Raw genomic sequence first — 12,771 nt, forward strand, 5'->3', positions numbered from 1 at the left:
TTAAACAAAACACGAAACTTACTCATGAGCGTCGATTCCAAACCGGACAGCCATGCCAGCAATTCCTCGATTGAATTGTCCAAATCTTTGAGGGATTTCAGATGAGCCTCGAGCTTCGTCTGACGGCTGAGAGCCCACTGCGAAATTTCGTCCCACCTAGACTGAATGATTGAGATCCAGTTCTTAATGATTGGAATTGCATCCGGATGAGCTTTGCCCAGGATAGCATTGGCTAGGCCAAGAGTGTCCTCTTTGTCGTATTCCTTTTCACGAAGTTCTTTCATGAACCGACTGTGTTCAATAAGCAGATCGTTGGCCTGCTGTTCATCGTCCGGAGCGGCGGCCGCGAATCGTAGCTTTTGTTCGGCTTCTGACAACCATTCGAGCAGCATGTGCACCGATTTGTGAAGTCGTTCGGCTTCCTTCAACGCCACATCCAACCGCTGCTTGCGTTTAGAGCTCAAGTTTTGAACATCATCCCACAACTTTTGTAATTCCTTCAAGTTCTTAGAAGTTTCCCTAGTTTCGTCGGACTTTTCCAGGTCCTTGCCTGTCTTCATTACACTTTGCATTTGTGCGGATCGTTTGTCCAGATCGGATTCTAGCTGTTTGTGATGTTCAACCAGCGTTGTTACGGTGTCCAAATCACCATGAACTGGTCCATCTTCGGCCAGACGAGCTTTAGCCTTTCGCAACCACTCCAAGAGGGCTTGCAGAGCATCGGCAAATTGTCCAGAGAGCAGTAAAGCCTCCTCAAACTTGCGCTGACGCTCAACACTCTTATTGCAAACCCGTTTCCACGAGTCCTTCAGTTCGTTCATCATTCTCAATAGCACCGCTTCGTCTGATTTTGGCGCACGATCCATAAGACCCTTTCCGTTGCGCATGGTACTATCGTAGAAGCTTTCCTTCGATTGCAGATGTCTCTGAATCTCGCGTAATTTCTCAAGGTGTTTCTTAATCTTGACAGCATCGTTGGTGGTTTCCTCAGATAGCGTATCCAAAGTTGTTTCGGTTTCCTTCAACCAAGACGTGAGCTGTAGCCAAGCATCGTGGAACTCTCGTGCCTCTTTGTAACCATGGTCCAAAGCACGTGTCCTCTCAGCAGCCTTGGCTACCACTCGTTCCCAGCGGTGTTGCACCGAAACCAGCAAGTTCTTAATCAAAATAACATCCTGCTTCTGGCTGAAGTATTTCAGATGAGTACCCTTCTTGTCCAGCAACAACATCGATTCTCGATGAATAGAGACGTCCTTTTGCAAGACTTTGTGCTCTTCCATCTGCAGCTGAATTGTTTCTAACACACGCGATACTGCCGAAGCAGATGAAAGCTGTTTCTCAGCTTGCGTCAGCCATTCAACAAAGGCTTGCAAGGCATCGTGGAATTCGGTTGCCTCCTTCAAAGCAATCTCCAACTTGATCTTCTTATCGGATGCTCGAGAAACCACAGCATCCCAACGCTGCTTCAACGTTCGTAGCGTGTGCTGTAAATTACTAGCCGATACCTGCATCTGAGTCTGTCTTCTGACGTATTCCTGCCCTTGTGCGATCAAAGTCTCAACCTTCGGTCTGTTCTCTTCTAACTCGTTGTAAACTTCCATGAAGCGTTCCAATTGTTCTGAAGCTGTCTCTGGCAAACCACCAACTGGTTTGCTTGCTCCAATAACTGCGTCAACATCTCCCAACCATCCCAAAAGATCCTGAATTTCTGCGGTAAAGCCTTGTGCCTCACGCAGTGATTCCTCCAGCTCATGTTGACGATCAGCGGCCTTCTGTAACAAATCACGCCACTGTTTGTTCAACTGCTGGAGCTTATCTTGGGTAGTTGAAGCCTCCAATGATCCACGATCATTCTCAATCAACTTCCTTCCGGCATCGTTCAACGTATCGACCGAACTCTGGTGGGCATGGATGTCATTGGCAAGCACCTTCAGTTTGGCCAACTCCACTTCCAAAAGTTGTGGATCCCCCGGAATCGGTTTCAACTCATCTAAATTGGCATCGGTTTTGTTGATCCAAACCAGCAGCTCGTTCAGGGCATGCTGGAACTGACCCAGATGGAGCAGAGCGTGTTCCAATTGCTTCTGACGCTCAACCATTCCTCGCAGCAAGTTTTCCCAACGGCGATTCACTGCATTTAGTGGTTCACGAATAGCGCTAGCCTGCTCAGCAGACGTCCGCTCTGTCAGCTCAACAGCTTGCCTAAGGAAATGAAGCTCAGATTAGAATGCAGCTTTTTAAAGGATGAGTCAAATTAAGATTAGGACAATATGAATTTTTTTTTGTAACGAAAAATTAATTGTAGTCAAAATAGAAATAAGTAAGAAGTCAATCGTCAATTGTAGGAAAATGAAGCATAATTTCGGAAAGTAAAACCACTCAATAGCATTTTTGATCTCATTTTTGCAAACTCTATTGAGTGGTTCTCCACGAGGATGAAGAAAACCAATCACAATGCAACAACATCGATATTTATGTCTTGCCTGTTCAATGCTCTGTTCCGCATTTGTCATAATAAAATGTATAGCATGAAAGGGAATATAATAGAATACAATTATTTTATCAATTTCAAACCTGCACCTTCTTAAACAATAATCAATAAAAAAAAATTGAAACGAATTATCTCACCTGTTAAGCGCCTCAACCTCTACCATGTGGGGATCAACATCATCCTTGAATTGCTTCAACTGCGCAATCTGCTTCTTGACGGCTTCGATGTCGGATCCCAGGGGACCCAATTTTTGGAATCGGTCCTCGGCCTTGGTAAGGAAGTTCAACAGATTCTGCAATGTTTCGTGGAATTCCATAGCCTTTTCCATGGCGTCGATTAGGTTCTCTTCCCGTTTGGCGTACAAGGCAGTGATATTGTCCCAAGCGTGGTCCAAGTCTTCAATGTGCTTCTTCACTTCCGGTTTGTCCGGTTCGCCACACAGTGACATCAAATTACTACCAGTGCGTCGAACTTGTTCAACTTCCGGTTTTGTTTGATCTATTTCTTGGCGGATTTCTTGCAGTGCAACCTGTTGTTTTTGGATAGCTTGCGGTTGCGCTGCTGGAGGTTCTTGTGTTTGAAGAGCTTCTTGTAGTTCTTTGAGCGTCTCCATTACTGCCTTCATTTCTTTCCAGAACTTTTCGGCAACCCCTAGGGTATCATCCAAAGCAGAACCACGCTTTGAAGTAGTCTTCTGTAGATCATTCCAAAGATTGTTCAGTTTATCCAGCTTTTTCTTGATGTCACGAACCGCCGGATCCGATTGATTATTAGCCTTTGAAATGATATCCGTGGCGGCGCGTTTAACTGCTGCAAATGCCTCACCTCGCTTATCAATGTCTTCAACCAGTGCGGCATTTTCTTCAATTTGATCGCGGATCTTCGGTGGATGAGCAGAAATTGGATCAGCTTGGTTGGCCTGCTCAGCGGTGTTTTGCAGAGCACGTAGCATACCTTCCAATTTATCAGAAAATTGACTGGACTCTTGCAACGCCCTTTCTAGAGCATTTTGCCGTTCTCGAAGTTCTGTACGCAAAGCTGCGTAGCGCGCATTGTCTGATTCCAGAATTTCGCTTATCTTTGCAGAATCGTCATCAGCCACGAGAGCCATGAGCGCTTCACCGGTCTTGTTCAATTTGTCCAGAAGTGGCTTATGCTCCGCAATCGACTGCGTAAGGCGTTCATTTTTGTCTTGCTGAACGGCAATTTGGTCAGGACGTAAAGCAGGCATGGCAAGCATTGCAATTTGGTGTTCCATATCATTCAACCAAGCCACCAAACCACTGTGCGAATCGGCAAAGTGTTCTGATAGTGGTAAAGCCTGTTCAAGTATGGCCAAACGGTTGGAACAAAGTCCGGCGACCGTTTCCACTACTTCCTTCAAATCTTCTAGTTTTTCACGCAGAGCAATGGTATTTTCATTGGGTTGAGACTCCCTAAGAACCTTCTTAGCAGAAGATGTAACATCTCGAACGCGTCCCTTCTGACTGGAAATGTCATCATTGATGGAACGATGTTCCTGCAGTTGTGCACGAACTAATTTCGGAGCCATTGCTGGTGGATCAGCATCTCGCAAGGAAGCATCCATATCTCGGAACCATTCTAGCAGCTCATCTATATCGGCAGTCACTTCGTTGGATCGTTGCTTGCTCAGGTGTAGGCGTTCAGCCTTTCTTTGGATCTGTTCAACAATAGCTTCAAACCGTCGATTATCTCGGGTTACAATTCCTTCAATTGTTGATGCACCTTCACCAGGGGAAATTTGGCACAACTGAGGTCCAACTGAGTTAACAGTTTCCAACACAGGTCTCATTTCCGTCAAGTCAGCTTCAAGTCGCACGATGTCGATCTCGTTAGAGTCGCCGGTGGAAAGCGTGGCTTCAGCAGCCTGCATCCAATCAACCAGACGAACATGTGATTGATGGAATTGCTGTACCAATGGTAGAGCATCTTGAGAGTGTTTTAACAAGTCACCTCCCTTGGTGGTGAGTTCACCGTAGCGTCTCTGCAATGAATCCAGTTTGTCCTTAAGCTGCAAAGCCTCGTCCGAGGAAATATGCTTCATCAGTTCTGAACCAGCTTCAACTGTTGATTCTACATTCGGCGATCGACTGGCAATATCTTCATTCAACTTGACCAGTAAATCCATCTGTTCAAGAAGCTTCTCGGTATGAACTGGGATTACTCGGAATCTCTGCAAACGGCTTTCCATACTTTCCATCCAGGATACCAAATCCTGATAAGTCAACACTAGATGTCGCAGGTCTTGGCGAGATTCGTTCAGAATGTGACCAATATTTTCACTAGCTTGCACCAAATCTGTGTACCGATCCGTATTAAGTTTGACCTTCTCACTCAACACCACACCTTCATCATCACCAACTAGTTTCATAAGCTGACCAGCAATATCAGCCAACTCTCTGAAATCGGGTTGTTTGGATAGAATTTCATCATGTAGACGCTCATGTTCGTGGATGCGTTGTTGAATTTTCTCCTCGTCAGTCGGTACAAGTTCCATAGCTTTGACAGCACGTTCAGCACCATCCAACCATTTGGTCAAAGGAATAAGTTGATCTTGGAATTGTTTGGCTACGTGCATAGCCTGTTCCAAATCCAAAGTACGAGTTTGAGCAGCATCTGTCAACGCATCGAAGCGTCCCATTAGTTCCTTCAACTGGCGTTCAATAGCCGCCTTCTCAGAAGCATCACACCCGGCCGCAACTTCTTGTCCCAGTTGGAATAAAGATGACATGGAATTTTGACGATCCATCAACATTTTTGTGAGGAACTTTTGTTCTTGCAGTTGAGCCTTAACTACCTTGTAATCGGCACTTGGCGGTTTCTGATTGGCAACCATTTCTTCTGTATCTTTGAGCCATTTGGCCAAACCATCCAAAGCTTCCTGGAACTTACCAGATTGTAACAGACCAACATCCAGACGACGGTCTCGTTCATTCATCTTATCCTTCAAATCGTTCCACTTATCGTTGATCTTCTCCAGGTCTTTCTCCAAAACATTCGTAGGAACTCCTCCCTGAGCTGAACGGATCAAATCTTGTCCACCACGGTTGACTTCATCAATTTTAACAACCAACGGTTCTATGTGACGTGTCTTGAAACGACGGAAATCATCCTGTTGGAGACGAATCTGTTCCAATTCAGAGCTAACTGGTTTCAATTTCTTAACTTGATCAGTAGCATCGTTTAGATCGTCCAGTGTACCTTGGTGCAGATCATAGAATTTCTGAAGTGCTTTCAAAGCCTTCTGCAGGGAATCGTCGTGATCTCGAGCTTTGTTTTCCAGTTTAGCCAGCTGTTTGCGTAGACCGCCGATCTGTTCCCGTGTTCCGACTGTATCCGGGGCAAAGCCAGAATCAACCAGCTGTTCACCTGTTCTTTCTACGCTTGCAACGTTACCGGCTACGCGATCAATTTTACTCATAATAGACGCTACCTCATCTAGTTGGTTGAGCACCGTCTTTATTTCTCTAGCAGGTGGCGACAACGAATCAAGTTGATTTTCAAGTTCACTCAAATCGACACCAAGAGCTTTCACTGCATCATTGAATTGGGATACAGCAGTTGCGGCAGATTGTAGTTCACCACAGCGATCATCTAGCCGTGCATGCAAATCTTCAATACGATCAGAAATTCCATCAACTTCGCTTTTCAGATGTTCGGCATCTCCGCCTGCTGAACGAGCTTCCACAGCAATATCACCCGCCAGTTTTCGAGCTGCTTGTAGTGGTTTCTTAAGTGCAGTTGCATCTTCCTTTATGGTTTTCACTCTATCCAACAGTTTTGGATCTTTAGCAGCTCCGCCCAGCGCATCATGGGCAGCCAAACGATCTTCACAGCGACAAACGGCGTGATCCAAATCACGAAGCTCATCGTTGAATTCTCCAAGTCGCTTAGCACACAGCTCCAAAGTTTGGGCACGCATTAAAAGTTCATTGTTCAGACGTTCCCACCGATCTTTCATATCTTGCAATTCGGCCTTGATAGGTTCCTTATCAACATCACAAGCCGTTATAAACGATTCGCCGAGTCCACGGGTGCTTTCATATTCACCAGACTTTTTCCAGACATCTGAGCGGAATACTTGAAGTTCTTTTAGCTGTTGATCGAGCTGCGACTTCTTCAAAATACCTGGCTTGAAAGAGGAAAGTTTGTCTTCAGCGTTTCGCAACCAGCCCAAGAAAGCTTCGGATGCAGCAGAATGCTTCTTGCAGTGTTCCATACAGGTTTGTAGACGCGAATGTCGATCAACGGCAGCATTCCTCAGTCGTTCCCATTGCTGTGAAATTTTCTCCAAATCTCGCTGTACAGATCGATCAGCTTGTCCTGGTTTATCCTGTAATTCCTTTCCTTTATTCAACAGCATGATAACTTCGTGTTCTCGACTCATAACCTCCCGATAGATTGGCTCGTGTGTATCGATTTGGTGCTGTAGAGTCGGTCTGTGAGCAGATACCAATAGACGATCGGTAAGATTACCAAGTTCACCTGACAACCAACCCAGAGTACGAGCACATGTTTCTGCGAACTGTCGTCCATCTCGGAGGGCAGCATCTGTTTCTGCTTTTCTAAGGTCAAGTTTCTTCTGCAAGTTCTGATATTGTTTGCCTACAGCAGCCAATCGGGCATTGACGTCGGCTCTAGATGCAGGATCACTAAGCACACGACACAAAGCTTCACCGGCAGCTTCAGAATCAGCAAGAAGTGGTCTTTGTCCTTCGAGTTGCCTTTCAAGATTCTCAATTTTGCGCAGTATTTCTTGATGATCGCGGTCAGTTGGAAGAGCATCCAAATTATCGCTAATGTTTTGTAGAGCTTCCCTAAGTCGGTTCAAACCTGCATCGAATTCCTTAGAACTATCGGCAGCTGCTCCCAAACTTTGGGCTCGTTCGTCCAATCGGCTGACCAAATCATCCCATTTACGTTTGACGGTTTTCAATTTAGTTGACACAGATTGACCTTCAGGAGATGACTCACGCAGATATTCAAGGACTGCGTTACCAACCTCTTGAAGATGGTTAAGCTGAGGTTGTTGTCCACGGAATTCTTCTCTGAGGACCTGGACTTGTTGTACCTGACTTTGTACCATTCGTGGATCAGAAGATATCGGTCCAAGAACCGTTAGCATACGTTCTTTAGCTGTCAACCAACTGTTCAGGTTATCATGAGTATCGAGGAAGTCTCGCAGTTGTTCAGAGAAGTTGATGCGATCCTTGCAAAGGTCATGCAAATTCTTCCAACGATCAGTGACTGCGTCCAATTCCAATCGAAGCCGATCAGCGCCTTGAGCGTCAGGCTTGCGTTTAAGCAAATCTTTCAACTGTGCTTTGGTAGAATCAAGAAGACTCTGCTTTTCATACATTTCTTCCAATACCTTTCGAGCTTGTTTGTTGCAACGTTCGGCTTCCTCTTTGTTGCTGATTACCTCCTTCGGAACAAGACGCTGGATTTTGTCCAAGAACGCTGCCAGAGTTTTCAAACTCTCCTGATGTTTTCGTACCTCATCTCGCACTGAATCTAGTTCGTTTTGTCGATCGTTCAAACGAGCACCAACCAAACTGTATCGGTTGTTAATCTCAGTAAGTTGTTGCTGGATCGGCGTCAGATCGGTTAGTTGGAATCCATCTTGTGATGAGCGCCGACTACCGAATCCACTCGATCCACCAGGAGAAAGTGGCGATACAGTTGGGCTTTGACCTACGCCCAACGCTTTGGTCGGGCTTGGAGAACGAGCGTCCCCGGAAAGACGTCGCATTGGGCTGACTGTGGAACGTTTGATTGGACTGTAAACGGATCGTTTACGGGATGGACTTTCCGGTCTAATCAATGCGTCGTATTGAGCACCCAGATCATTCACTTTATCAACGGTTACAGCATAATCGCGATGTTCTTTGACTAGCGGCTTGACCTCTTCTATTTGATATTTGATGGTATCTACATCAACAGCCACAGGTGCCAAGTTGTTGGTTCTGGTTTCGATACTCGACAGCCACACGAGTACTTGATCTTTAAGTTCTTCGTAGGCATTGAGCTGTTCGGCCTTCTGTTTGGATAGTTTCAATTTTTCTTCGAGAGCCATGTCTAGGTTCTTCCAACCGTTCTCTAGGGCCTTGACGCGGTCTCTTACGATTCCTGTATCCGTTACATCGCGTTTGGCAATGAGATCCTTGCCAAGTTTAACGCAGCTTTCGTAGAGAGGGCGTAGCAGCTCTTTGTTACGATTGAGTTCCATCATTCGTTGCATCATAGTTTCAGCGGGAAGGGTTGTTAGTTCTCTTCCCTCGAGAGCTTCCTGGAGATTGGATAGTTCTTGTTCAAGATGCGCCGCATCACCATTAAATTTGTTGAGCTGTGCTAGAGTGTCTTCCAGGAATTCTCCCCGTCTAAGTGCCTTATCCAGAAGCTTCTCGAAGCGTCCGGTAACGTCGCCGAGATTGGTTTCAATACGTTTGGCAAGGCGAGCATTGGAAGCTGTAGCCATGAGTTCCTTGGCAGACAGAGTGACACTTTCAAGACTGGTACGATGAGATTCTAAATCGTTCAGCAGACCACGGTGTTCACGAACTTGTTCGACGAGACGATCTTTAATGAGCGAAGCTGGTCGGTTTTGAAGCTTGAATTTGTCTTCCGATTGATTGATCCATCCTGAAAGGCCATCGAGGGCATCTTGTACGCCCTGAGACTGTACAAGGGCGGTATCAAGCAGTTTGGAACGGTCGCCGAGAGCTTCCAAGAGTTGTCTGTATTTGTCTTTGACGTCTTCAACGGGAATTTCCAGGGCAGATACTTCAGCAGGGCTGAGTCTACCGGCAAGCGACGTCAACAAGGCATCTAAGCTATGTTGAACGTTATCGATGAGTCTACCCTGAGATAGGAATTCACTCTGTAGCGCTTTAGTTAGGTTCATTTGCTCCTGGACGGATTGTGGATCAGCGGCGATCGGATCAGATAATACAGAAGTTACGCGAGGTTGTACATCTCGCAGCCATGAGCGTGCCTTTTCCAAGGCCTCCTGATAGTCTCGTTGACGTCCTCCTAACCCGGCCAAGCGATCGAGCAATGCATTGGCACGGTTTAGCAGATCACGGTATTGTGCAGTGACTAGTGAGACTTCTTGGCGAATGGGACTGTCGGAGCTGGAAATTTGTTCGATGTGCGGCAATCGTTCCGGAAGTGTAGTTCGGAAATCGTTCAGGACAACGAGGTAATCTTTGCATTCGTCGACAAACTTTTGCGCTGACATAGTGATGAACCGCAGATCGGCCTGGTGCGCCACAACATCTCCGTGGAATTCTTTCACGGATTCCGACTGACTGGAGAGCCGGTTCAGATCCGAGAGAGTGTTTTCCTTCTCCTCCAAAGTACGACGCGAACTCTGCAACCAACTGGTGAAGGTATCGAGTTCGGAACGCAGCTTGCTCAGCTCATCACGGGCAGATCCAAGCCGCCGTAGAAGTTTTCCGGTGCGATCTTGTGCTTTGTCCACGCGGGACCGCAACTCGCGGCCCGAGCTTTCCAATGCAGCTACCTCTGGAGCACTCAGGACATCTCCACCGGTCAGAACCAACTGACGCACCTGCTCCAAACAGGAGGCCACCGGACGCGATTGCGTATCGATGTCATCCTTGATTTGCTGGATAGGTTTAGAAGGGAAATATGTGAGTATTATCGTTTAAGGACGTGTTGCGTTATAGGTAGATACCTTCAAGGAGTTGATTTGGTTCCTCAGGTCATCTACACGTTCTTTGGGTCCACCGACGGAGGCAATGTCCTGTTCGACTCGTGTGATCCATTCGAGTAGTTTGCTCAGATGATCTTCGCATAATGCAAACTTTTCGACGACCGCTTGCTATTGGAGGTGGAAAAAATGACGAAAAGAGGAAGCAAATCGAGTTAATAACGTTCGGTTGCCGATAAAGTTTGGACACTATGGTAAAATTGAAGAAAGAAAAATATTTTACAAAAGGTCTCTCCATTGGTTGTTTGTAAAATGGTACATGTTTCAATGATGATGACACATAATAAAAAGAAGAAAACGAAACACCATAAATAAACGCAGAAAACAGATAAACACTGGAAAACAGGAAGCTGCAATGCTGAAAAATATATATAAAGAATAAAGTTTAGGAAGAAAAACCAACGCAAGACAGCAGAAAAACAAACCACAAGTTTACACACAATTTAGAGTGAAAATGCAAGAATATATAACAAAACATGTACAAAACACGCCAGCATGATAACAGAAAGGGAGGTGGCAGCACCGGCAGACAAAAAGAAGAATGGTAAAAGAAATTATATAAAGTATAAAACGCACACGCACACATTGAAAACAATAGGTATATAATCATACACAGGGTGGGTGACCTTGAACAGTATCACGGCATTGATCTCTTGGAAGTATTTTTACACTTGAGATCATTCCTTTACGCATACACATACACACGGTTCTCTTACGTGATTCGCGATACTATTCCCAATTACAAAAGTGATAAACATTGTGCAAACAGGTGCAACTCAACTCAACACGAAGCAGCACAGATACGACGACACAGAGAGCAATGTTTAAATATGGTCGCACATTTAAGGTAGTAGTTGTTTCCAAAAGGGAAACTTAACGTTAGGATTAGTGTGGCCGTGTTCTAAACAAGTCTAATCATTTGTGTATTGTGTCTTTGGTTGGTTAGTGTTAGTGACATGCGATATGTTCTATGTTATTGGTTAACGATTGAGTACAATAATTTTGGAGTGTTCTATTAGTTAACGTGGAATGCAAGAACTTTATTGCTAGACATTAATTTGTAAATAAACGACATATTTACAGTCCTGAAAACAGAAGTAGACTAGAAAATATATAAACACATTTACGGAAGAAGGGTGACATTGTTACAAAAAATTACAAAAAAGTTATACTACCTCATTTGTTTGGAGGATAGAGACACATGCAAATCACATTTACAGCAGTTTTTGTCTTAACTCTAAGTAAGTGTCGCTATTCGAAATGAAGTAAAAAGTAATTGTCGATCATATTTATAGAACACTATTATGGTCTAACGGGCATACATAAACAGTGTGTTACACATGGTCCACTGATTGAGTTGTCACCCATACATGCGCGAATGACCCAACGCTAAACACTGAATTGACAAGTGTTTTTTTTCCAGGATTCTTGAATATTTTCTTCATGACGATGGTGGTTGTCTGGTGGCTTTTTGTGGAAGTGTTTCGAATACCCTGTGGTTGATTTCGGCTGGGAAATCTCAATGATTTGAACCCTCGGAACACATTCAAGTGATTTTTGTGTTGTGGGTGTGTTTGTGTGTATGTGTGCTTTTTTTGTTGCTATTTAGAACTGATAGGATTCCTACAGACAGGAGAGGGTTTTTTGTGACTGTTTGAGAATCAAGTGTTCAGAGGAATGAAGCAATAGAATAAGTTTCCGGGTGTTTTTTTTTAATGATATTCCACCATTCATTGAGTTTGCCATTTAACGCATGCATCTTATTTGGCAATCGAATCATGCTTGTGATCATAAAATATTGGAATTCTGTTGTTTTCAGACTGATTTAACAAATTTGTATAAAGGAATGTAATAGCTCCGCCTTTAAGAAAGAAACCCAGCAAACATTTTTATAGGTATATTTCTCAACAAACTTTGATGTACGTTTCATATACATTATAGAATTATCGCATAAAATTCTAAAAAACAGCATTTACCTACCAAAGTGGAGGTAAATACTTTTTAAACCTCTTGCTCAAGCGATAACAATTATACAAATTGGACAATATTCAACACCTTATTCGTACATCCTAAAAGTATGCGAGAGGGCGCAATTTTTGCTCGCAATGCATGCAAACCGTTGCCAACGGCAATATTTGCTGCTTCTTTCATTGGACAATTTTTCCAGAGGAACCCTCTGATTTTAAGCAATCTGGTTGCACTGCTTATGGCAGAGAGAACAACAAGGTTGTTTTCTCACTAAATCCCGCGCGAGAGAACAATTTTGCAGACATGGCTAACTTTTATCATATCCGATTTACACCGACTTTAATTAACCATTTTTACGATTCTTTACTTATTTGGTAGGAATTGCGATTCGCTTTGTTATTGTTGACGATTTGGGCTATCATATCTAATCTAAATCGGTTTTATGTTTGCTGGGAAGTTACAGCTATGGTCATTTAGATTCGGCAAGATAAATGGTTTAAACTTTAATTTTTTTACGAGGAGAATACTTGATCCTTAATTCAGGGTGCCCTTGCCC

The 12,771-nt window shown here is 44.4% G+C and overlaps 1 protein-coding gene across 40 annotated transcripts in view; it reads right to left on the minus strand.

The window, feature by feature from the left end:
* Positions 1–12,771, minus strand: part of LOC129743398 (dystonin) — a 532,614-nt gene that overhangs the window by 42,814 nt on the left and 477,029 nt on the right. For 28 of the 40 annotated variants that reach the window (XM_055735435.1, XM_055735420.1, XM_055735430.1 and 25 more), the window contains 3 exons: positions 10,212–10,358; positions 2,629–10,142; positions 23–2,202 (listed from right to left, as the gene is read on the minus strand). In XM_055735435.1, the coding sequence (XP_055591410.1) occupies positions 23–2,202; positions 2,629–10,142; positions 10,212–10,358 (9,841 nt within the window). Of the gene's footprint in view, positions 1–22; positions 2,203–2,483; positions 2,496–2,628; positions 10,143–10,211; positions 10,359–12,771 lie in introns of all 40 variants that reach the window. The other 12 variants (XM_055735401.1, XM_055735400.1, XM_055735402.1 and 9 more) reach the window with 1 other exon arrangement.

This window comes from Uranotaenia lowii, chromosome 2, assembly GCF_029784155.1.
Source record: "Uranotaenia lowii strain MFRU-FL chromosome 2, ASM2978415v1, whole genome shotgun sequence".
NCBI classification, from domain to species: Eukaryota; Metazoa; Arthropoda; class Insecta; order Diptera; family Culicidae; genus Uranotaenia; species Uranotaenia lowii.